The sequence below is a fragment of the Sciurus carolinensis genome, chromosome 8 (genome assembly GCF_902686445.1).
Source record: "Sciurus carolinensis chromosome 8, mSciCar1.2, whole genome shotgun sequence".
Classification (NCBI taxonomy): domain Eukaryota; kingdom Metazoa; phylum Chordata; class Mammalia; order Rodentia; family Sciuridae; genus Sciurus; species Sciurus carolinensis.
This window is the reverse complement of record NC_062220.1, coordinates 144066659-144092350: the sequence shown is the minus strand read 5'-3', so window position 1 is coordinate 144092350 and position 25692 is coordinate 144066659. Positions and strand designations below refer to the sequence as shown.

Here is a 25692-nt window from a genome sequence, read left to right as displayed (position 1 = left end):
CCGACTTCTGTGACCACAGCCCAGTTAATCATGTGCCCAAGAATCCCCCTGACCAGGCTGCACTCCTAGGGAATCCCAGCAAGACAGAAGCCATCTGCCCCATGAACGGAGATTGTTAACTTAGTTTCATTACTGTAACAAAATACCTGAAGCCATGACAGTTTATAAAGAAAAGAGGTCTGTTTAGCTCTCATTGGGGAGGCGCACCACTGCTCTGCCAGCATCAGCTGGACGCTATTGAAGACCCGTGCTGAATGGCCCACAACAGCAGCGGGAAGAGGAGGTCACATCCTGAGACAGGAAGCCGAGGGCTGCAGGGCTCAGGCCCAGTGGCTCCCTCTCAGGTAGATCTCAGATACCCACTGATGGCAGTGCCCCAGTGCCCCCCACTAGGCTCCACCTCTTAAACGCCCAGCCACCACTCGGGGACCAAGCCTCCAACACGTGACCCTCTGTTGACAAACCACATCCAAACCAGGGTAGAGGACAGGCGACCACATTTCCTTTTGCAGGGTCTGGTAGCCAGCGCCTGGTGTACGCAATGACCCCGTGGCCCATGAGCCTCGTGGCACCTAATTAAAATGGGGAGACTGACGCTGTGCGTGGGTGGCGGGTCCAGAGCTGGAATCAGGTCCAGCGGGAGCTTCCTGGGACCTGCTAACCGCTGGAAGGAAAGTCGGGGTGGTGGCCCGGTCCTCAGAGCCCAGCCCCAAGAGCGCCCGCGTGTCTGCCGTCCCGGCTCCGGCCCCCACCTGCCGACTCTCCGCAGCCCGCTCTTCCTGCACCAGACCCCGGCCGGGGACCTGGACAAGTTCATCAGCCGGTTTCTCCAGCCCAACCGCCACTTCCCTGACCCAGGTGAACAAGGCCGTCAACACCATCTGCTCGTTCCTGCGGGAGAACTGCTTCCAGAATTCTCCCATCAAAGTGCTCAAGGTGGTCAAGGTGAGCCCCCGGAGAGCGGCAGGCAAGACGGGTCCTACCGGTAGCTGACCCCTCTCTGGGGCCATTGCAGCGACCAGCAGAGGGTCAGGCCAGAACGCGGTCCTGGCGGGTGGTGGACACAGGGCCCAGAGAAGCCTACATCTCTTGTAGTTGCTAGTGACACTAACCCGGAAGTGGCCTCCAAGGAAAGCGTCGCTGATGTAACTGGACGGCCCCGGAGCCGGCAGCTTCAGGCATAGCTGCATCCAGGAGCCCACACAGCGAGTCAGGACGCAGCTTTTCTCTCCTTTCTTTTTGGATCTGTTTTGTTTTGTTTTAAAGCAAAAGCTCTACAAATTCATCTACAACAGAATGACAACCAGTAGTTCAATTTCCACAAAATCTACAAGACTGGCTCTACTTTTCCGAAAGGGGAATTTTCTTTTCTCCAAATTCACATTAAGACTTGGAATTGAGTCTCATCAGCCTGGCTGGGGTTACATACCTACCTCCAAGCCACTCACTGGGGCTGGGGAGACAGGATGCCTGGGTCACACTGGGTCACGTGGCAGGTGGGCCCACCTGGACCTCATGAGCTGGATGTGGGCAGTTCCCACAGACATAACCAGGATGCTGACCCCATGTGGGAAGGGTGCTGGGTGCACTTGAAAAGTAACCTTGTCCCCTGCGCTTCATACAACCTCAGTGTACAATCAGTGTACAATTGAGAGGCCCAGCAGAGACCCGGTCAGCTCAAAAACAGTGTTAGCATGGTGTGGTCCATGGCTGGTGTGCTGTGTGACCCAGGCAAATACTGTGACCTCTCTGATTCTCCCTTCCTCACTGTAAGAATCGAGGAGAATGGATTGGCTCACCGATTTTCCACCCTGGCTTCGCCCTAGAATCACAGGGTTTTTTAAAAAGTACACGATGCCCAAGTCCTGCCCCAGGTCAAATTAGGATGGGAGTCAGCTGTTGACCATTTTCAGAAATAGTCAAGTCCAAGAGCCACAGGCCGGAACAAAAACAAAACAAAACAAAACCTTTGAAATCCACCCCAGCCCCAAACCTTGGTGGAAGGAGGGATTTTGCATTTGTTGAAGGGTCTAAACTTTCTAGCACACTTGGTTTTCTTATGGTTCTGTCCTATTGAAAGACACAAGACAGAGAGATTAGGACACTTGCCCAAGGTCACACAGCAGGTTCCTAACTCAGAATCAGAGCCCTCAAGCTGGACGACCTCCAGTGGCGCTTCAGGGCTCAAGCCTCTCGCCCTGACCTCCCAGGGTGGCTCTTCAGCCAAAGGCACCGCCCTGCGAGGCCGCTCAGACGCCGACCTGGTGGTGTTCCTCAGCTGCTTCCAGCAGTTTTCGGAGCAGGGGAATAAGCGGGCTGAGATCATCTCCGAGATCCGGGCCCAGCTGGAGGCCTGTCAGCAGAAGCAGCAGTTCGAAGTCAAGTTTGAAATCTCCAAGTGGGAGAATCCCCGTGTGCTGAGCTTCTCCTTGACGTCCCAGACGATGCTGGACCACAGTGTGAACTTCGATGTGCTGCCGGCCTTTGATGCGCTAGGTGAGGTTCCCAGGCAGAGGCCTGTGGAGGGGAAGAACAGGTAGAGCGGGCATGGACAGTTGTCGAGGTTGTGCACTGCACATCGGGGCCACGCTTGTTCACATCACACACGCTGCAGAAGTGCAGGTTTATATGCCTTTCCTGCAGAATGTCCGGAGAAAAGGGCCCTTTTTCTAATTCCCTCAAGGGTGCCGTGTGGGTTAACAGTGGCCTCAAGCCCCTGGATTCTGGTCCCAGAAATTCCACCAACATGGAGGCCACTTCTCTGGCCTGCCACGGGTCATCCACTCAGTTCACTCAGCAAATGCACTTGTCCCACTCGCGGCACTGCTCCGGCCACCCAGGCGGATGCCACTCAAGGCAGACTCGAGTCCCCAGCTCTCCGGGCCCTAGTGGACAGGCTTTGCAGAGTGAGAAACCCCAGCTCCTAGCATGTCTGGCGCCTGAGTTTGGGAGAACAAGGAGGAGAGATCCTGGAGGCGTCTCCGTGTGTTCAGGTCCTCTGCTCAGAGCGAGGCTGTGGTGCTCCGCGCCCCAAGTGCCCCCAGACCCAGCGGGGACCCCAGCTCCTGCCCCTGCGGTGGTGCTGCCCCGAGGCTGCCCATCCGGGCCTGCCACCATCTCCGCCCCCCAGAACCCCTGGTGGCCGCAGGGCAGGCCTTGCCGTCCCAGGGAGGCAGCCACTCGGGTCCCAGAGGCCCACCTGGTGTCGTGGCCGCGGGGACTTTGGGTAACCTCCCCCTGGCCCAGGCCAGCTGGCCGCGGGCTCCAGGCCCAGCCCGCAGGTCTACGCGGACCTCATCCGCAGCTGCCACAGCGCGGGCGAGTTCTCCACCTGCTTCACGGAGCTGCAGCGCGACTTCGTGGTGTCGCGCCCCACCAAGCTGAAGAGCCTGATCCGGCTGGTGAAGCACTGGTACCGGCAGCTGCAGGTGCGCTCGCCGCCGCCGGCCTCTCCTCGGAGACCCCGGGGACCTGCCCGGGACCGGTGGGTGGGACGCAGGGCTCGGTGGTCTCATCTGGAAAGCGGCTGCGTGGCTCCCAGGGGCCGAGGGGCCGTGCGTCACGCACACGCAGGTGCTGGGTCGCCGCCGGCCGCCCACCCAGGAGGTCCCTCCTGCCCCGTCACTGCCCTGCGGCCCACACGTCCTCCTCGTTCCAGGGCCACAAGACGCCCAAGGGGAAGGGCCCCCTGCCCCCCCAGCACGGGCTGGAGCTGCTGACCGTGTACGCGTGGGAGCAGGGCAGCCGGGACCCCCAGTTCAGCATGGCCGAGGGCTTCCGCACGGTCCTGGAGCTCATCAGACAGTACCGCCAGCTCCGCGTCTACTGGACCGTCAACTACGGTGCCGAGGACGGGACCGTGGGGGACTTCCTGCGGCTGCAGCTTCAGAGGCCCAGGTCCAGGACGGCCTCCTCCGGGGCCTCCCACTCGGGCCTCTCCCCCTCCCCCTCCTGGGCGCAGAGCAGGAGCTTCCTTCCCGAGAGCGGGGCTGTGGCCCCGGGGACAAGCAGTCTGTTTCTGGTCGCCTGAAGGGTTTGCCCGAGGGCAGCGCGAGCCTGCGGGGAGGCGTGTCTGTCACTCAGCTGAGGCTCTGCGGAGGGCTTGCCGCCTCGGGAGCGGGGCAGACCTCTGAGGGTGTCCAGGCTCGCGCTGCCTGTCCACCCACTGGGCGGTGGCCGCACAGGGCGGGAGCTGGAGAGGAGCCTGGTCAGCCCGCCGGGGGGTGTGGGCAGGGAGAGGTGGACGCTGGCGTGACGAGTCACGCCTCCTGGACGCAGCGGTCGTGGCCCAGGGAGCCTGGGGCGTCCCCCAGCCCTGCGCGGCCGCAGCGCTGGGTGTGGGGAGGGCAGTCCCCGGGCAGCCCTAGACGTGGCCAAGCGCGACACTGACCCCGCTTGGAATTGCAGACCCATCATCCTGGATCCAGCGGACCCGACGGGCAACCTGGGCCACAGCGCCCGCTGGGACCTGCTGGCCAAGGAAGCCGAGGCGTGCGCGTCCGCCCTGTGCTGCGTGGACGGGGACGGCCGCGCCGTGCGGCCATGGCCAGTACGGGTGAGGACGGGTGGAGCGCCTGGGGGAGGCGGGTGTCCCCGCCCCGTGTCCCCGGCCTCGGGCAGCCAGCGTCCCCTGCTCTGCCCTCCCAGCCCGCACTGTGAAGTCCGGCGGCGGTGGCCCCGCAGGGCGGCAGACGTGGACTCCGGAAGAGCCAGGCCTCCGCCTGCTCCCCGCCGCCCCGCCGCGGGCATCCCTGCCTCCTGGACCCGTGCGCTGGCGTCCCGGCCCTGCGGAAGGGGCAGCGGCGGCCCCGGGGCGACGAGGGACGTCTGCCTGGCTGCGGCCCAGCGCCCGCGCGTGGCCGTCCATGGGGTCCTTCGGGGAGGAGCTCGAGGGAGGCCCCGGCCCGCCCTGCCCCGGATGCCCAGCAGCCCGGCCTCTGCCCGAGACCCTGCCCAGCACGCGGGGGGCTGGGAGGAGCCGCCGGGACCCTCAGGGGGCAGCCCGCTGTCCAGGCCGCCCTCTCGCTCCTCCCCGCCGGGTGCCCAGCGTGGGCGTGGGTCAGCGGCTTCCCAGGCTTCACTGGCTGACCCGCCGGGAATCCCAGCTTGGGACTCAGGACCCCAAAGTCCACCTCCTGGGTCGGCCCTGGACACTGGCCAGGCATTTTCCAGCGCTGGGGACAAGCCTGGGTGGCAGAGAACCCCACCAAATTGTCCAGCAAAACGGAGCCCCGGTCCTCCTGGGTGGACACCTGTCCCCAGCGCTGGGACTCAGGGCCTCCCTATCAGCATGGCTCCCAGATTCCTGGATGGCGAGACAGGGTGAGGAGCGGGCCGCCCTGGTGGTGCCACGCTGGCACCGATGTCACTCTGGGAACTTCCCGTGGGAGCCACACCCGTGGAAAGAAGGATCCGACCCCCAAGTGCACCCCCCGCGGTCAGTGGTGTGTGCCCGCGCTCGTGGGGCTCGCTGGGCCCTGGCCAGCAGGTCACAGGCGCTCAGTGCTCACTGCAGGACACTGCCAACGCCGTGGAGAGCAAAACCCGGGTGGCCGCTCCCACCCGCTCTCCCCCTAGTCCGGGGCCACCGATTGTGCTCCGTGTGCCAGTTACAACATTGCCAGTACCGCGCCCGGCCTTCTGCTGGCTCTTCACCCAGCCTCCTGCCTTCAAGGTGGCCTACGCCTCAGCAAGAGATGGTGCTCTTTCCTTTTCACTGCTGAATACTATTCCTTTGGCCAGACCACGCCCTGTCTCTCCACCCACCTGCTGACTGGGCATTTGGATTGGGCACCAAGGGGTCTCACCCAATAAAAAGTCCCCATTCCTGTCCCCATGGGCTTCCCCAGAATTCATCCTGGACATATGGCAACCAAATAAAAGGTGTGTTCTCCCAGTTTGGGGGAAATGGCATAAACAATAGTGATTCTACAGTTGGCAAAATGTTGACCCAAGAATGTGTTCACCGTGCGTGTGGTAAGAGTCGATAGCATCGCGTCACTTAAAATTCTGACTTGGATCATTGTTCTGTGTTTACGTCACAAAATGACCTCTTTTTCGGGATAGATGTTGAAGCGTTTCAGGGAGAAGGATCCTAATATCTGCAACGTGCTTTCCAGTGGCTCAGCAATAACAACGCTCAGCAGAGACAAGTACTCAGAAGAGCCGAAGGGAGTCTGGTGTTCTGGGTGAAAAATTTGAAGGGTTCTTTGTATTCATCTTGCATATTTTCTTGGCATTTCAAATTATTTTTAAATAAAACTTTTTTTAAAAAAAGGATGAATAAAGCCTGGGCTTTGGAATCAGATGATGATGGAGTTAGGACCTCTCCAGCCAACTTGCTAGCTGTGTGACCTTGAGAAAATGACTCTACCTCTCTGAGCCTCCTGCTCAGTGTGCCTTTCTCTCAGCATTGCAGCAAAAGATGGATAAGGGCAGGGGAGGCCCTGCGCAGGCTGTGGCTTTAGAGGACAGTAGATGTCACAGCTCCAGCCTGAAGGCAGTTTGCTGGCAGAACCCTTTCTTCCCTAGGGAAGCTCAGTCGTCTTAGGCCTTCAACTGATTGGATGAGGCCCACCACATTTGGCAGTTGGTCTCCTAACCCGAGTCCACTGATTTAAATGTGCATCTCATCTTTAAAATACCTTCACAAAAAAGATCCAGAACAAGCCTGACCACACGTCTGGTTATCTTGGGCAGGTTGATGCACAAAATCGATCATGCTGACAGGGAAGGGCCCTGTTCCCCTGTGCCCTGGGGACTGTCGCCTCCTGGGCGAATCGCTTCCAGGCAGAGGCAGCCCCGGCCGGATCCTCTGAGTTTCGTTTTCTCTGTTCTGTGCAAAGAAGCGGTGCTGTCCCTCTGTCCCACCCACGCCGGGTCCTTCCTGCTTCTCCCGCTCTGAGCGGCCAGGGGTCCCGTAAGGCTCCCGCCGAACCTGGAGAAAGGCGCCACCGCGCTCCCGCTGCGCAGGGGGAATCGGAGACGGGGCGGGGGTCGGGCCGGTCGTGGCGCCAGAGTTTCGGTTCCGCGGGCGGCGCGGCCTCCGGGGCGGAGCCGCCGGCCTCCCTCTCCATTTCCGGGCGGACGCGCAGGGCTGGGCTGGTCTCCGCGCCCACCACCCGGCGGCCGGCAGCGAGCTATGGGCAACTGGGAGTCGCAGGTGTCCTCCGTGCCCGCCGGGCAGCTGGGCAGCTTCGTCCAGAGCCACCTGAGGCCCCCCGAGGACTGCCTGTGGCGCGTGGCGCAGACCCTGGCGGCCGTGCGCGCCGCGCTGCTGGAGGGCGACACCTTCCCGGTGGTGCGCGGCGTGGCCACGGTGAGTGCGGCGGGGAGGCCGCGCAGCCCGCCCCGGCCTCGGTCTCGGGGTCTTAGGCTCCGGCGGCGCGGCCCCCACGTCAGTGCATTGACTCCCACGTTCTGGTTCTCTGGGCCCATTTTACAGAGGATCGACTGAGGCTGGAGGGACTCAGTAAAACGACCCCAGGGTTCTCACTGGGTCTGTCCGTTAGAAACGTTTGGGACCCTGGGCACAAAGCCCAGGACTGGGGCTGGAGACCCTGGACCTGTCGGGTGGACAGCACTAGGAAAGTTCCAGGGCACTGACGAGGGGGTCCTGCTCCCCCAACCCGCCGCATCCTCAGTGCGTCCCTGCCCTAATCCTGAGGCTGGCTAGCTTTCTTCCTTCCGGGGATCGCAGGGTGCTAACCAGGCATTGACGCCCCCACCCCCCTCCCCGTCTTAACCACTGAGCCACACCCCTGCCCTTTTTATTCTTTTTATTTAGAGACAGGGCCTCCGTAAGTTGCTTAGGGCCTCACTAAGTTGCTGAGGTTGGCCTCAAACTTGTGATCCTCCTGCCTCAGCCTCCCCAACCTCTAGGATTACAGGCATGCACTGCGCACCCACCTAGGCTGGCTGACTTCCTAAAGAAAAGAGGTTTATTTATCTCCCAGTTTGGAAGGTTTGAAGTCCAGGGGGCAGGGGGCAGGGTCTGCCCAGGGCCCCAGGGCCCATAACTATGGCAGGAGACCATGTGAGCAGAGGGACCAGGCTCAAAACGGAGGCCAGAGAGCGACGGGCCCCAGGCACATTGGAGGGCATGCCCCTGCCTGGCTAAGGACCTCTGGGGTCGCTTCCTAGGGGTCCCACCCCTGCCCACTTCTCCCTCGGAGCGGGAAAGCTGGACATGGGAGTCCTCGGACCCTGAACCAACATGGCAGCTAGGATTCCAGCCCGGCCGTGCCTGCTTGGCCACGAATGTTTTTCCTCACTAAAAACAGAAAGAGAAAGAGGAGCACCCAGATCCAAGTGTGCAGCGTGGACCATCAAAGGGTCCCCAGCCACCAGGAGCCCTGATCCCTATCCAGCCAGTGCCCCCAACCCCAGGCGGCCACTCTCCTGACTTCCAACAGTTCACATCAGCTTTGTCTGTTTTTTGACTTTATATAAATGTTAGGTGATCTGCCATCCCCAGTCTGGCCAAAATTGAGATTATTTTTTTCCTGGGATATGGGATTTTCAAAGTAGGGATTTACCCAGGACTTGCTTGGTGCCTCTTTGTAAATGATGCCCTGCACTGTGGGCGCTTTAGTGTGCAGCTCCTTCCACCTGTCACATCTACAAAATATATATCATTACATGCAGCTGTTCGTCTTTTTCATTGTTGTATAGTATTCCACTGTCTAAATACACCATATTTGTCTCTCTCTTTTTTTTTTTTAACGGGGTTCTGGGGATGGACGCCGGGCTCACACGAGCTGGCTAATGCTCTACCCCTGAGCTTCACTCCCAGCCCCACATCTGTCCATCTTCTTGCCAATGGCCCTTTGAGTGGCCTCCAATTTCGAGCACCTGCTGCTCAGTGTTAAGACCAAGGTGACATCTTTGACTTTCACTCACACTGGAGTCCCCGGTGAGCCCCGGAGTCCAGGGTCTCATGCCTTCTGCTTTGTCGCCGGCAGGGTGGCTCCTATGGACGGGGCACAGTCTTGAAAGGCCACTCGGATGGCACCCTCGTCCTGTTCCTCGATCACCTGGCACGATTCCAGGATCAGAAGACGATCCAAAAGGAGCTGCTCACGATCATCGAGGGGCAGCTGAAGGCCCGACTGTGCGCCCGCGGGCTGACCGAGGGGTGCGAGATCCTGGCCGTGGGAGGCGGGCTGGCCATCGAGGTGCTGGCCGGGCCGCAGACCGTGTCCTTCGAGGTGCTGCTGGCCTTCGACGCTCTGGGTGAGTGAGTGCTCCCGGAGGCGCCCGGTCCTCCCGCCTGGCGTGGGGGGAGCAGCTGCCTTCCCCGACGGGCGCCCTCCGGAGGGAAGGGCCCGGCTGACCCCGCTCTGTCCTGGGCGGAGGGCGTGTCCTAGACTCCGAAGCGGGTCTCAGGCTCCGTGTGCGCCTGCGCCCCGGGCCCCGGAAGCCCGGGCTCTGGTTCTGAAGGGCTGAGGACCCGCCCTCCTCCCCGGCTCCGCCGCTCCCTGGCCTCCCCGACCTGCCTCCTACCTGCATCGGCCGCCTCCCCTCCCACCGCTGCCTCGGGTGGCCGCCGTGTGGCCGTGGCCCCAGGTCTCCCTGCTCTCTCACGGCTCCCCAGCTGGTTCGTCTGTCCGTCTGTCCGCACGCTCGTGTGATGCTGCCTCCCCCCGTGAGCCTTTGCCTTGGGACAGAAGCAGACCCCTCGCCGTCCGCCTCCTCCTTTTTGGCGACGCCAGCGGGTCATCTGCACCCTCGGGCTCCCGCCTCCCGCCCAGACCCCCTCTGCGGGCTGCCCAGCCACGTGCGCCTTCTCGGTCGTGAGCACGTCACGATGTCAGCGTCACTTGATGCCCCCCTCCTAGCCCCTGTCGTCGTGGGGACAGGCACCCGGCCGCTCTTCCCTGGGCTCCCGCACTTACTCGCCATCAGTAATAGGTGTTCGGTGGGCGGGAGGAATGGATGGGAGGCGGGCTGCGGGTGGAGGATGGTCGGCCCATCACCCGGTGGGTGGGTGTGTGGAGCATTGGATGGAGGACACGGGCCGGTGAATAGACAGGGGGATGGACGCGAGATAGATGGGCGGTAAGAAAATGGACAGGCATGTTAGGAGGAAGGGATGGAGGGATGGATGATGGATGGATGATGGAGGGAGGGAGGGAGGGATGATGGACAATGGATGGGTGGATGGAGGGAGGGATGGTGGATGGACGGACGATTGGCGGGCGGACGAGCCGGCGTCATGGGTCCGTCTCCAGCACATGCGCACCTGAATGCTGGAACAGAAATTCAACCTCTCCTTGAACCAGTGGGGAACAAGACCGGCTCCAGGGCCCAGGGCCAGGTGCAGGCAGGACTGGAATAAAAACCCAGGGCCTCTAAGCCCCGGCCAGGGTCCTTCCATCACCCGCAGCTCTAAGGAGTTTCGGGGTTCCGGGTGATTCCCACCACCCTCTGACGAGCTGGGGATGTGCACACATCCCGAGGACTCGCCCTCACAGAAAGGCGGGCTGCCAGACAGAAGTGCACCCGTTTCAGAGGCGGGCAGCCCTGACCGTGTCCTGGTCCCGCCAGCTCCTGTGTCCACCCACTGTAAGATCAGACGAGAGACGGCAGCTTGCAGGGCTGTTAGGATGCCGAGGGTTGTGAGCATGCGCCCGCCGGACTCCAGGTAGAGGGACTGACTCCCCAGGAGTCCTGTGCGCTCCGCTCTCCTCGCCTGCGCCAGCGCGCCCTCTGCTGGGTGCACCAGTCCTGCCAGGAAGGAGCGGGAAGAAAGGAACGCCGCCTCACGTGTGGTGTCCAGAAGCCACCACCAGATGGCGGTAGAGCTGCACATTCCAAATGGAGGTTCCTGGTTCTAGGCAGAGGGCTAGGGTGTTTTCCTTTGTGGGGTTGAGGGTTGAATCCAAGTCCTTGTGCAGGCGAAGCAGATGCTTTTACCTCTGAGTTACACCCCCAGCCCAGATCTCTTTTCTAGAAGGAAGCAATAAAGCTTGTCTTCCGAATCCACTAATTGCTTTCTTTACTAATTAGGAGTCTCCCTAACCTGGCCTCCTTTTACTTTCAGGTTCTGCTGTCTTCCTACAACTCTGCATCTCTTCCCACTGCTGCTGCTGCCAATGCCACCTCTCACTAGGGCCTTCCACCCAAAAGCCATAACTGTGCTCTTTCACCCACCTTTCATCCATTTGCCCATCCATCCATCCATTATCCATCCATCCTCCATCCTCCATCCATCCATCCATCCATCCATCCACCTATCCACCCATTCACCCACCTATCACCCACCCATCACCCATCCACCCATCATCTGCCCTTCCACCCATCCTTCCATCCATCCATCCATCCACTATCACCCACCCATCACCCATCCATCCATCTACCCATCTATCACCCCATCCATCACCCATCCATCCATCTACCCATCCATCACCCATCCATCCACCTACCCATCCATCACCCATCCATCCATCTACCCATCCATCACCCATCCATCACCCATCCATCACCCATCTATCACCCATCCATCCACCCACCCATCCATCACCCATCCATCACCCACCCATCCATCACCCATCCATCCATCCACCCATCCATCACCCATCCATCACCCATCCATCCATCCACCCATCCATCACCCATCCATCACCCATCCATCCATCTACCCATCCATCACCCATCCATCACCCATCCATCCATCTACCCATCCATCACCCATCCATCACCCATCCATCCATCTACCCATCCATCACCCATCCATCCACCCACCCATCCATCACCCATCCATAACCCATCCATCCACCCACCCATCCATCAGCTATCCATCACCCATCCATCACCCATCCATCCATCACCCATCCATCACCCATCCATCACCCATCCATCCATCTACCCATCCATCACCCATCCATCCACCCACCCATCCATCACCTATCCATCACCCATCCATCACCCATCCATCCATCACCCATCCATCACCCATCCATCCACCCACCCATCCATCACCTATCCATCACCCATCCATCACCCATCCATCCATCACCCATCCATCACCCATCCATCCACCCACCCATCCATCACCTATCCATCACCCATCCATCACCCATCCATCCATCACCCATCCATCACCCATCCATCCATCTACCCATCCATCACCCATCCATCCACCCACCCATCCATCACCCATCCATCACCCATCCATCCACCCACCCATCCATCACCTATCCATCACCCATCCATCACCCATCCATCCATCACCCATCCATCACCCATCCATCACCCATCCATCCACCCACCCATCCATCTACCCATCCATCACCCATCCATCCACCCACCCATCCATCACCTATCCATCACCCATCCATCACCCATCCATCCACCCACCCATCCACCCACCCATCCATCACCCATCCATCACCCATCCATCCATCACCCATCCATCACCCATCCATCCATCACCCATCCATCACCCATCCATCACCCATCCATCCATCACCCATCCATCACCCATCCATCACCCATCCATCCATCACCCATCCATCACCCATCCATCCATCTATCCATCCATCACCCATCCATCCACCCACCCATCCATCACCTATCCATCACCCATCCATCACCCATCCATCCATCACCCATCCATCACCCATCCATCCATCACCCATCCATCACCCATCCATCCATCTATCCATCCATCACCCATCCATCCACCCACCCATCCATCTACCCATCCATCACCCATCCATCACCCATCCATCCATCTACCCATCCATCACCCATCCATCCACCCACCCATCCATCACCCATCCATCACCCATCCATCCACCCACCCATCCATCACCCATCCATCACCCATCCATCCACCCACCCATCCATCACCCATCCATCCATCACCCATCCATCACCCATCCATCACCCATCCATCCATCTACCCATCCATCACCCATCCATCCACCCACCCATCCATCACCCATCCATCACCCATCCATCACCCCATCCATCCACCCACCCATCCATCACCCATCCATCCACCCACCCATCCATCACCCATCCATCACCCATCCATCACCCATCCATCCACCCACCCATCCATCACCTATCCATCACCCATCCATCACCCATCCATCCATCACCCATCCATCACCTATCCATCACCCATCCATCACCCATCCATCCATCCACCCATCCACCCACCCATCCATCACCCATCCATCACCCATCCATCCATCACCCATCCATCACCTATCCATCACCCATCCATCACCCATCCATCCATCCACCCATCCACCCACCCATCCATCACCCATCCATCACCCATCCATCACCCATCCATCCACCCACCCATCCATCACCCATCCATCACCCATCCATCCACCCACCCATCCATCACCCATCCATCACCCATCCATCCATCCACCCATCCACCCACCCATCCATCCACCCATCCACCCACCCATCCATCACCCATCCATCACCCACCCATCCATCACCCATCCATCACCCATCCATCACCCATCCATCCACCCACCCATCCATCACCTATCCATCACCCATCCATCACCCATCCATCCATCCACCCATCCACCCACCCATCCATCACCCATCCATCCATCACCCACCCACCACCCACCCGCCCTCCATTCACTTGACTTGCCAGCACCTGTGTCCTCATCTGTCACTGAGCTGAGGAACTGGCACTCACCAAGTAAGAGTGGCGAGGTTGCCTTAAGGGTCTGAACTGCACCTGGGGCCAATCCTCAGCGACCATCACCGTGGGGGCGGGCGGAGCATTTTCTGTCCAAACTCCTTGCAGGCCCAGGCCAGCGCCGTGCCTGGGAGTAGTGCCTGTCCGCGGGGCGTGTGAAGGAGCAGCCGCCTGTGTTCCCCTGGCCGTTGACCCAGACGTGTTCTCACGTCACTTCTCACGGCTTCCCCGGCCTCTAAGCAGTCCTGCTGATGGTCTTCAGAGTCCCGGGACTACTGGGAGGGCAAACTGCCTTTCGTGGCCACCTGCGTAAGCGCACCAGGCTTCGTGGAGATGGGCAGCAGGCGTCTGCTCCCCTGCCGCCGGCCCTGGCCGAGGACCCGCTTCTCTGAGCCCCGTTTTCTCTCCGCTCCAGGCTTCGGGGAGAATCCCAGCCCCTGGGTCTACAGAGATCTCAAAGATCCATGGATGAGACGGCAGCCTGCCCCGGGGAGTTCGCGGTCTGCTTCACGGAGCTCCAGGAGAGCTTCTTCGGCGAGTACCCCAGAAAGCTGAAGGACCTGATGCTCCTGATGAAGTGCTGGTACCAGCAGGTGAGTGTCCGCCGGGCAGATGGCGACGCTCCTTCCTCGTGGCTGAGGCGATGTTCAGCCAGTGGAGTTCAACAGCTCGCTGCCGGTTTTTACATCCTCGTCGGCAACACCGATCGAAACGGGGAGCCTTCCTGCACCCCAAGTGCCCCCTTGAGAGCACCTTGGTCCGTGACCAAGACCCCATTCCGACCTCTGTCACCACCGGTCAGTTTTGCTGATTTTTAAACCATGTGAACGCCGTCTCACCAGACAGTTGACGTCCTCCTTTCTTTTGCTCAACATTAAACACGAGAGAATCGGCCACATTGTTGCGTGTGGCAGAAATGTTTCTTTGTTTCATAATATTCCACTGTGTGGAAAGACCACGCTGCAACTTTTCTTTTCTTCCTTTTCTTTCTTTCTTTTTTTTTTTTTTTTTGATACCAGGGAATGAACTCAGGGGCACTTGGCCACTGAGCCACCTCCCCAGTCCTACTTTGCCTTCTCAGGGTCTCACTGAGTTGCTTAGGGCCTCGCTGTTGCTGAGGCTGGCTCTGAACTCGCCATCCTCCTGCCTCAGCCTCTGGAGCCGCTGGGATGACAGGCGTGGCCACCGCCCCCGGCTCATCTTTTCTATTGCTGATGGATATTTGGGTCATTTCCAAATTGGAGCCATTGTGAATTAGGTCACTCTGGACACTCTGCTGCATGCCTGTGAATCTAAGTGCTCGTTCCTCTTGGGAGGTACGCAGCAGTGCCAGGGGTCTGCGTGTGTGTGCGCCTGTGTGTTCACACAGCCGCGCACGTGTGTGTGTGTGTGTGTGTGTGTTTAGCTACACGCGTGGAATCCCTATGAAGTACATATGGGGAACTTTCATTTCTAACGTCATCCCTGCCAAATGGTTTTCCAAAACAGCTTCTCCAAGCTTTACTCCCAGGAGTACGGTTGACGTCTCTGTCACCGACGCCTCTGTCGCCGACGCCCCTGCCCAGCCGGGTGCTGGGTGCCTTCAGCTGCAGGCCTTCTGGGGGCGCAGGGACCCCCTCGAGCCCTCTGAGTCCTTGATTCGGACCCAGCACGGGAGGAACCGGTCTGCACTTCAGCCCTGCCCTCGTCTCCTCCTGCAGTGCCAGAAAAGGTGGGGGGCTCCCTCCTCCCGGCCCCTGTACGCCCTGGAGCTCCTGGCCGCCTACGCCTGGGAGCAGGGCTGCGGCGCCCCGGACTTCGACCTGGCCCAGGGCCTCAGGGCCGTCTTGCGGCTGATCCAGCAGCAGCACCAACTCTGCGTCTACTGGACGGTCAACTACGACTTCGAGGACGAGACGGTCAGGAGCGTCCTCCTGCACCAGCTCGGATCCCAGAGGTAGCGGACTGCGCGGCTGCCCGCCGTCCCCACCCGCAGGCCGAGCGAGGCAGCAGGGAGGCTGGAGGGGGCTCTGGCCGGGGCTCGTCAGGTCCCCCACCCTGGCCAGGCTTCGTCCTGGAACAAACACCGCAGCCCTGCCCGAGAGGAGCAGAGCAGCAGGGCGGGTGAGGGAGAGGACACGGCGTCCTTCAGTGGACCCTCCCCGCAGCCCAGGCCACCGGCCCACAGGGGCCAGCTGCCCTAGCCGCTCGGGGGACCCGCAGGAACCGAAGCTGGGTGGCCAGCTGCCCGGGGGCGGCTCTGCTGACAGGTTCTCCTCCCCCGGGATCCGCAGGCCGGTGATCCTGGACCCAGTGGACCCCACCAACGACGTGAGCGGACACATCCCCTGGCCGCGTCTGAAAGAGGAGGCCGAGCTCTGGCTGTCTTCTCCCAAGCTGGGCGGCGAGGCCCCGGGGCACTCCTGGAATGTTCTGGTGAGAGCGCTTTCCGCCTGCCTCTTGGTCCAGGCTGCGGGACAGGCGCCCCCCGCTTGCCTCCCCGTGGCCGCTGTGACCAAGGCCCACAGACCGGTGGCTCAAAACAACAGAGACTCATTCTCTCTCGGCCTCCGAGGTCGCTAGCCTCCCCTGGCCTTTGGCAGCCTCTGGGTCCCCCATCCTGCTCCCTGTGTCTCCGTGTCCTCTCCCCCTGTGCGTCTGTCTGTCCAGCTGTCTCTCTTCTCCTAAGAACAGCAGTTGTGTTGGATTAGGACCCACCCTGACGACCTCGTCTTAACTTGACCACGTCCGTAAAGAAAGGGTGTAGGTCAGGAGCGGCAGGTCAGAACCCCGACAGCTGGTAGGGGGACACTCCCGGGGACTCCCCTTCCCACACGATGACTGCGATGTGTAGATGGGAACGAAGAGACCGCAGGAAAGAGATTTCAGTTCATTTCTCCATGAGCGGAATCAGCAGGGGTGACACAGACGTGGAGCTGAGCCCAGGAGAAGGGGCAGGTCCCACCTGGGGACCCACCGCAGGCTCTCAGCCCGTGCAGCCTGCAGGGGCAGAGGTAGGGGGACTGTCCAGGAGCCGGCGCCTGGGTCAGCTCCTGCCCCCAGCTCCTGAATCCCCTTGGCAGCTTTTTAAAAAACTATTTCTCCCAACATTTTAATCTAAAAAGTTTTCAAACACAGAATGGTCACGGCCACAGTTCAGCTGGTCCCTCGGTGCCTGGCCACAGCTGCATAGCTGTGGCAGCCGGTGCCGCTGGGGCGCATACGTTTTTCTCTCTAAATCTAGTCCATGTCTAGTTTGCAGCCAGTATCCCGAGCATGTCCTCTAGAACGTTCTTTTCTGCCCAGAGCACCGGTTGCATTGGTTCTCGTGTCTCCCCTGTGCCATCTTGGGCTCCTGCTTGGGTCATGTGTACCCTGCTCTTCCTCTGGCCTGTGTCCAGACTGGGGACCCCCCTCAGCCGCTGCAGACAAGCCAGGAGCCCAGGTCTGAACCCTGGAGGGAACCACACACGCCCTGCACTTCCCCGTTGGCCCTCCAGGGGGTGCCACCCCAGCACCCTGAGGTGCCCTTGCAACATCTGTGGGCAACCAAGGTTAGCTGTTGCCGGCGGAGCCCCGGGGGCTGGCCCCTCTGGCCTGTGCCCAGCAGCCGGAGGGCAGGATCTCTCAGAAGCAGATGTGTCGCCTCTAGGTGCAGCTGTGTGTTTGCTTAGTGCCCCAGACGCGGAGGCTTAAAGCAGCTCGGATTTATTCTCTTACAGTTCTGGAGATAAGCAGTCCCGAGTCGCGCTCTCCGTGCTGCGGTGGAGGCGGCGGCAGGCTCTGGGGAGGATGTGTTTCTCTGGCTTCTCAAGCTCCTTGAGGCTGTCTCACGTTTCTTGGCTCATGGCTCCTTCCTTCCTCCACTTCCAAAGCCAAGGCCTGGCCTCTCCCGGGCCCTGTCTCTGCCTCTGGGGTCACTCCACCTTCCTCGGCTCTAACCTTCCTCCTCCCTCATGACCTCGGGATTCACTCGGCCAGCGGGCGAGGGGTCATCTCCCACCTCCAAGTCCTCAGACCCCGTCAGGAGAGGGACCCAGGTCTCCTGGGAGAGCGTTCACTCTGGGGGGACTTGGGGCCCACCCTGGCTCTCGGGTTTGTTCTCGGGGTGAATCCATGTGAGGGTCAAGGACAGGGCAGGTGCGGGCTGAGGACAGGAGGCACGGGTTGGGCAGGCGGGGAGCCTACCCGGGGAGGCTCAGCCTGCGTCCCCTCCCAGCCCGCCCCGCTCTTCATGACCCCCGGCCACCTTCTGGACAAGTTCATCAAGGACTTTCTCCAGCCCAGCAAAGATGTCCTGGATCAGCTTGGCAGTGCGGTTGACGACATCTGTACGTTCCTCCAAAACGACTGCTTTCGACACACAGCCACCAAGGTCCAGAGGGTGGTGCAGGTGAGCGCAGGTCCAGAGGGTGGTGCAGGTGAGCGCAGGTCCAGAGGGTGGTGCAGGTGAGCGCAGGCCCTGCTCTCCAGGTTTGCTGGGGGCCGGGGAGAGGAGTGAGGCTCGGCATGACTACGGCTTTCTAGGACTTAACCTGCATCAGAAATTTGAGACTAGGGAGCTGGGCGCTCAGGTGACCAGGTTGCTGGTCTTCCGTGAGGGTTGTTGATGGACTCGCCCTCATCAGTGGCGTGTTTCACTGCTTCCTAGGGTTGCTGGCCATCCTTGGTACTCTTGGGCTTGTAGGTCCATCGGTCCCATCTCTGCCTGTCTTCAGATCCCCTCTCCTTCACGTGTCTTCTTCCTTTCTCTTCCAAGGACACTTTCCACTGGGCTTAGAATTCAGAATGATCTCATCTCAAGATCTTTAATTTAATTACATCTGCAAAGACTCTCTTCCCAGATAAGGTCATGTATAAGTCAACTCTCCAATACTGTAACAAAGTGCCTGAGATAAATCAACTGAAAAAGAGAAATGGTTTGCATTTATCCATAGTGTCAGAGGTTTCGGTCTGTAATCGATTAGCCCCATTACCTGTGGTGAGACAGAACAGATGGTGAACCAAGCCACTCAGCTCACATCTGGGAATCCAAATCCAGAGTGATAGGAAGGGGCTCCATTTCCATAATTACCCCTGAGGAAATGTCCCAGTGACCTAAGACCCCCAGGAGCCCCACCTCTCAGATTCCTACAGAAATCGAATGGAGGAGGAGAAGGAGATCAAGAAGAAGTTAAACCTGTGTAGCAGAGACCTAAGTGCCCCCAGAGCCTGAAATACACACCGTCTGGCCCTTCGTGGAGTGTTCACTGGCTCCTGCGCCTTAGTCATGAACATTCACCCGCATGGAGCTTGAGTTCTTTGAGGTGGAGGAAAGTCAGTGAAGCTAACGGTTCTTCAGGAAGTGGGTGATCTAGCTGCTGGTGTGTCCAGGTGGGACCGTGGCCACACTGCTTTGTAAAACCTCACGCTCTGCTCTGGACTCGGCCCTCGCTGGACCCTCAGGTGGAAACTGCCCTCGGCAACCTCAGAAATTAGCCCCAAGTGGTGCCAGCCGTGGTGGCGAGGGTCTCGAGGGACAGGAAAGCCCCCTTTCTTCCCTAGGGGGGATCAGCCGCCAAAGGCACGGCCCTGAAGAACGGCTCCGACGCGGACCTCGTCGTGTTCCCCAGCACCATCCGGAGCTACGCCTCCCAGAGGAAGGAGCGGTGCAGGATCATCCGGGAGATCCGAAAGCAGCTGGAGGCCTGGCAGCAGGAGAAAAAGTTTGAAGTGACCTTCAAGATTTCCAAATGGAAGGCCCCCAGGGTGCTGAGCTTCTCTCTGAAATCCAAAAACGTCAGCGAAAGCATGGACTTTAATGTGCTGCCCGCCTTTGACGCACTAGGTGAGAGTCCCCAGAACCCGGCTCTGCAGGAGGAAGATTCCAGGTGCTGGAAGTGACCGTGGCCAGGGGTCGGGGGGAACAGGCAGGTACAGAAGCACAGTACAGAACAGGGATCAGCAAACTTTCTTTTCTTTTATAAAAGGCAAGATAGTGATTATTTATAGTTTTGAGAACTTTGCAATATCTCCCTCCACTCAGCTCTGCCATCATAACATGAAAACAGTCATATGCAATATACCAAGAGTGTAGCATGGGGCTGGGGATATAGCTCAGCTGGTAGAGTGCTTCCCTCGCAAGCACAAGGCCCTGAGTTCAATCCCCAGTACCGCAAAAAAAAAAAAAAAAAAAAAAGAGTGTAGCATGGTTCCAATAAAACTTTATTTACAAACACAAACAGGGGGCCAGATTTACCCCAGGGACTGAGGTTTGTGGACTCCAGACCTGCACAGTTCTAAAGGTCATTCTGCAATAATGAAAATGTTCTCTGGGTTCTGAGTCTACCGAGAGCTTGAAACGTGGCTAATGCAGCCAAGGAACTTAGTTTTCATTTTCTCTTAATTAACGCAGATGCGAATTGCCACGGCAGCTGGTGCCTCAGTTTTGACAGCACAGGTCTGCAGGGACAAAACCACTGATGGAAACCACCTAATCTTTAAAAACAACTTATTACTCTGAAGGTGCTGCCTGTGTCTTCGACATCAGCAAATCAAATGCTGTAGTACAGTCCAGCATCATTTCCCAGAATTGGATCGTCAAGAAATGTTTTAAGATCTTTTATTTACTGTACTTTTTGAGACATGTCAATCTCTGTCCCCCAGGTCAACTGCCTTCCGGCTCCAGGCCCAGACCCGAGGTCTACGCGGAACTCATGGATCTGTACAGCTCCTCCGATCTCCCGGGTGGCGAGTTTTCTGCCTGTTTCACGGAGCTGCAGCGTGACTTCATCCACTGCCGGCCGGCCAAGCTGAAGGGCCTGATCCGCCTGGTGAAGCACTGGTACGCACAGGTACGCGGCCCGCCGACTGTCACCAGGGAGGTGTGACCAGGAAGCCGGCACCCGCCCGGTCTCCGCCGCTGGCCACTCTAGAGGACCCGCCCGCGGCTTGACCTGGGCGTGTCTGCGGCGTTCCTGTCACTAATGTGACTTACTGGGGTCAGGCAGGCAGGTCCCCCTGCCGTCCAGGCTGCTGCACGTGGCCTACGCGGCTCTCACCTTAGCCAGAGAATTCAGCGGAAGCCCCCGCGGGAGGACGGGAGTCGGGGTTCCCAAGCCCGCGCTGCCTGGGGCCAGGGTGCAGAGCCCGCCTCCCGAAGGTGGTCCGCCCGCAGGGGAGCCTGGCCGCGCTTTCTGTACCGGGCAGCCCCTCTGTGGTCGATCCCGCTGTCCTGCACACAAGGTCATTTCTGGGGGTCTTCATGGAGGCAGACGTCCGACACCACACCAGCCCCTCCTGGGAACCACCCCTCTCGCTGTCGTGGCCCCCGCAGCCCGAAATCGGGCACCGAGCTCCATGGTTTTTGTCCCAGACCATCAGCGGTGGCCTGGTGTGCCTGCTCAGCGGGCTGGGGCTCTGGTGTGACCTTGAGCAGGGTCCCCCCCAACCCCCGTCTTCATCTGAAACGGAGAGCTCGGGCCTGCTCTGCAGAGCCCTGGGAGGGTGAGCCCTGACACCCGGGCCATCATTAGCGCTCAGTGGGGTTCTGGCCGGCCGGGCTGTGAGGCGTCCCAGGAGCCACCGCTGCTGGCTCAGCCCTGCAACGCTGCCCGGTGTCGGAGCTCTGCAGTGTCCCCAAGCTCCTGGGGCGCCCGTCCTCACCAAGGCCATCTGATGTCCTACCGTCCCTCAGTGTGAAAGGAAGACGACCTCGAAGGGCTCCCTGCCCCCCAAGTACGCCCTGGAGCTGCTCACCGTCCACGCCTGGGAGCAGGGCAGCGGGGCGGAGAGCTTCAGCACCGCCCAGGGCTTCCGGACGGTCCTGGAGCTGGTCACAAAATACCAGCAGCTCTGCATCTTTTGGACTGTCAATTACGACTTCGAAGACGAGGCGATGCGGGCCTTCCTCCTGACCCAGATCCAGAAACCCAGGTGCCCGCCTGTCTCGACTGACCGGTCCCTTCGCCGCTCTTGCAGCGACCTGATCCTCTCCCCGGGACCCTGAGCAGGAAGCCGCTCAGGCCGAAGTCCCAGGGGGCCGAGGGAGGAGCGGCCCGGGAGGAGGAGGGACAGGGCTCTTATCCAGGTGGGCTTGTCGGCAGGTCTAAGAGAGGGCGGCGTTGGGAGCGCGTCCCTGAGAATCCACACCGGCACCTGCAGGTCGATGGGTTACTAGTGGCTTGTGTTAGATCAGGCTTAGTTTAGAATAAGCCTCAGAGCGTCAAGGATAGTCAGGGAACCTCAGCACGTGTCCTCAGCAGCAGGCACAGCAATGACAGAGGCGGGAGGGACGGCAGGAGAAAACCCAGAACAGAGAGGACACTGGAAGCCCGGTGGGCTGGGGGATGGTCCTACTCAGCAACACTGAGGACTCAGCAGGGAGGAGAGGGTGACAGAGCTACCCGGGCTTTCTGCATAGAGTGACAGCTTTCAGAACATTTTCCAGCCAGTCCTATGGGCTTGTGCCTGTAACCCCTGCACTCCGGAGGCTGAGGCAGGAGGATTCCAAGTTCAAAGTCAGCCTCAGCAGCGTGGGGAGGCCCCAAGCAACTGAGTGAGACCCTGTCTCTAAATAAAATCGAGAAAGGTCTGGGATGTGGTTAAGCACCCCTGGGTTCAATCCCTGGTACAAACAAATAAATTGCTGAAGGTAGGACCCGGCCTCCAATTCTGGAGCCACCACTTTAGGAAGAAATTCTCTGATACCTCCTGGGGCTTTTTGTTTTGTTGTTGTTTTGTTTCTGCATTTTGTCTTTCCACGCTGGGGATTAACCGGCTTCTCCTACCTTCTAACCCTCCTCCAGGCCTGTGATCTTGGACCCAGCGGAACCCACTGGTGACGTAGGTGGCGGGAACCGTTGGTGCTGGCATTTTCTGGCAAAAGAAGCCAAACAGTGGCTGTCCTCACCGTGCTTCAGAGATGGGACGGGAAACCCTGTGCAGCCGTGGAAAGTGCCAGCCAGGGTGCTCTGACGAAGTGTCTGCAGACGGCCCGCAACAGCTGCCCCTCGGGGGACTTCCCGTGGGGGCGACAGCAGCCACCTGCCCTCGTCCCTCCCCCGTCCCACCCCTGCCGCCAGCGGCCACCGGGGTCAGGGACCGCTCGGCAGTGCCCTCCCCATGCGAGCTTTCTCAGCTCCCATGCTGCCGACGTTCAGGGGGGGCCTTTGTGCTGGGTGGAGGGGTCGCACCAGGAGACTGGTCTCCACCCAGGAAGCGCCAGAAGCGCCCACCTCCCCAGCCAAAAATGTCTCCAGACTTGTCACACGTCCCCTCAGGGGACGCTCGCTCTGGCTTCCGGCTCCACCCCTGTTGTGACTCCAGGGTCACGGCCCAGCGCGAGGCAGGGCAGAGGTCGCCAGGGAGGGGACAGGTGGGGGGCTGGGCAGGAGGATGGCAAGTTCCAGGCCAGCTTAGGAGACCCCGTCTCACAATGGAAAGGGGACGCGGCTCGGCAAGAGCAGCCGGGGGTCAGTCCCAGGCCTGGGGTGGAGGTGGACGGGACTTTATTGGAAGCTCCGTCCAGCAAGTCCTCACACCTTCCATTGCCTGGAAGCGTCACCTGGCTGCAGCCGTCACCCGGCCACACCCGTCCGAACCCCTCGCTGCCGAGTGTCCTGGGTGGGTCCTCCTACCTGCCCTGGGTCCTCCCCCAGCCCCCCTTCCTTCTCTAAAGCAGGATTTCTCGACCTCGGCACTTGGGGCCGGAGATTCTAGCCTCGGGGTCTCCCCTGTGCAGCACCCCAGCCCTCTGCCACCTGATGCCACCTGATGCCACCCGATGCCACCTGATGCCACCCAGATGGAAAAGCTCTTTTCCTTTTTTTTTTAATGTGGCGCTGGGGATGGAACCAGGGCCGTGTGCACCCGGGGCAGGCCCTCTGCCAGCTGAGCCGTGTGCCCAGCCCTGTGCCGCCCAGAGGGGACAACTAAAAACGTCTCCAGACGTCACGCGTCCTCCAGGGAGGAATCCGCCCCCGCTGCAGGGAAGTCCCCCCGCCTCCACCTGCGGGATCGGCCCTGCTGCGGAACCTGCGCTGTTCATAAGGACAGAGGCGTCCCGGCCATTGTGTCGTCCCAGATGCAGCTGCCAGCGCCTGCCTTCTGGCCCCTTCAGCCGCGGCTGTCGCTGCTCAGGGGCCTTATCTTCCTCGCGCCTTCCTTCTGGCGGACACAGCAGATGCCCTGGAGCTGCGGAGCCGGGTCTGTCCTGCTGTCAGTGAGATGCTCTCGATCCCGAGGTGACGTGCTAGAAGGAACTTCCAGAGGCCGTCTGGAGATGGCTCTTAAAGAATCCGTTCCCCAGGCTCCCTCCTGCCCTGCTGGCCTCCGCCTCTCCTTCCCTCGCTGCTTGGACTCTGCTGGAAATGGAGACCGGAAGCCCTTCCCTGCCTCCCGCCGGGCTGAAGGCCCACGATGCACATGACCCGCCTTTATCTCACCTGGCTTCCTGTCCGCTCGGCTTCTGCTCACCGCTCTGCATGTTTCCCCTCTGTTCCTCCCGTTCCTCCAAGTCTCAAGGACCCTCCCCGCATCCCCAGAGTGAAGCTCTTCTGTCCCCTGGTGCCGGTCATTCTGAGCTCTTCTCTCACCCTCCCAGCTCCGCCAGCCCTGTCCTTCGGTGGTCAGCCTCCCCAGAGCTGCTCCTTTTCCCTGGTCCCTGCCTGTCTTCCCACCCGCCCAGGAGACAATAAGGAATACCCCTGGCCTTTGTACCCAGTGACCAGCACAGAACTTTAAAACCCACAGGATTTCCTGAGTGCCTTTTGCATTCATAACCGTCCCTCCACCATCCCTGGATTTAAGCTAAGAAGGTGACTCATAGCCAGCCTGGATGGCACACCCCTGCAACCCCAGTGACTAGGGAGGCTGAGGCAGGAGGATGGAAAGTTCAAGGCCAGCCTCTTAGCAAGGACCTTTCTCAAAAAATAGAAAGGGCTGGGGGTATAACTCGGTGGTAGCGACTCCTGGGTTCAGTCCCCAGAACTGTAGAAAGAAAGGGGGGGATTCCTCATGGGCCCTTGGAGCGCGTGGCGTGGCGAGAGACTGGCCGAGCCGCGGAGACCTCGCACATGATTGAAGGGCTGGAGCTTTCCGTAGCCCCGATCTGCAGGAAGGAGAGGGGACTGGGATTGAGCTCCGTCGTGTGGCCGATGATTTAACCAATCATGCCCAAATAATGGGATCCAATAAAAACCTCTGGAACTTCCCAGTAGGCGAACATTGCAATGTATCGGGAAGGTGGCCCGTCCCAACGCCGAGGCCACAGAAGCACCTGAGCTCAGCGCCACCTGGACTTGATGCATCGCTATCTCTTTATCTGGTTGTTCATTTATATCGTTTATAATAAAGTGACCATAAGCACAGAGTTCCCTGAGTTCGCAGGTCGTTCTAGTGACGTATGGAGCCTAACAGGGGCGCCTCCCCCCAGTCTGTAGCCAAGTTGGGCAGAGGGCTGGGGAGCCCGCAGAGCCACGTGGAGCTGGGTTCTGAAGTCAGGCTGGACACGGAGACCTTGGCCTTGAGCACACGGGCTCCGCTCGGTAGTGAGAGGGAATCGGGCTGGACTGAATCGCAGGACGGCCCGAGGGGTGGGAGGACCGGCACTGGGATGCCCACTCCTCACGTCCAGCACGAAGGCGAGAGAAGACGTGACTCGAGGTGGGAAATGAAAGAAGGACCCCACTAGGCGCCCACGGCCCCGTCCGGATACCGACTGGACCTTCCAGATGCCCAAACTCCAGCGAGACACACGGACAGGAATCGGGAAGCCTGTGGGACACTCGCCCCATCTGCCTGGGGCCCGTGGCACAGCTGGACAAGCCGGACACGCGACCCCAGGAACAGTGCTGGTCAACCGACTGCCCGGCGGCAGGTGAGACCCCAAGAATAAAGCGAGCGTCGGCACAGCCACCCAAGGGGCAGGAAGGCGCTTTTCAGTCTTTCACGCCACCGTCTCCTCTGCCTTCAGTAGACGGTCAAGTCCACGAAGAGCTGAGCCCGACTCCACAGCGACCACAAAACAGGCAGGCAGGGTCCCTGTGGCCGTC

General features: G+C 59.9%; 1 protein-coding gene across 1 annotated transcript in view; it reads left to right on the top strand.

Annotated features, from left to right (window-relative positions):
* The window catches only part of LOC124991536 (uncharacterized), a 32822-nt gene extending 7812 nt beyond the window's left edge, over window positions 1-25010 (top strand). The window contains 16 exon segments of the mRNA XM_047562200.1: window positions 859-945; window positions 2211-2496; window positions 3247-3428; window positions 3659-3897; window positions 4408-5058; window positions 6925-7318; window positions 8964-9234; window positions 14097-14135; window positions 14138-14274; window positions 15382-15617; window positions 15955-16096; window positions 17880-18053; window positions 19205-19487; window positions 20306-20493; window positions 21336-21574; window positions 22447-25010. Coding sequence (XP_047418156.1) covers window positions 859-945; window positions 2211-2496; window positions 3247-3428; window positions 3659-3897; window positions 4408-5058; window positions 6925-7318; window positions 8964-9234; window positions 14097-14135; window positions 14138-14274; window positions 15382-15617; window positions 15955-16096; window positions 17880-18053; window positions 19205-19487; window positions 20306-20493; window positions 21336-21574; window positions 22447-22615 — 3717 coding nt within the window. The 3' untranslated portion in view covers window positions 22616-25010.
* The last annotated feature ends 682 nt before the right edge of the window (window positions 25011-25692 follow it).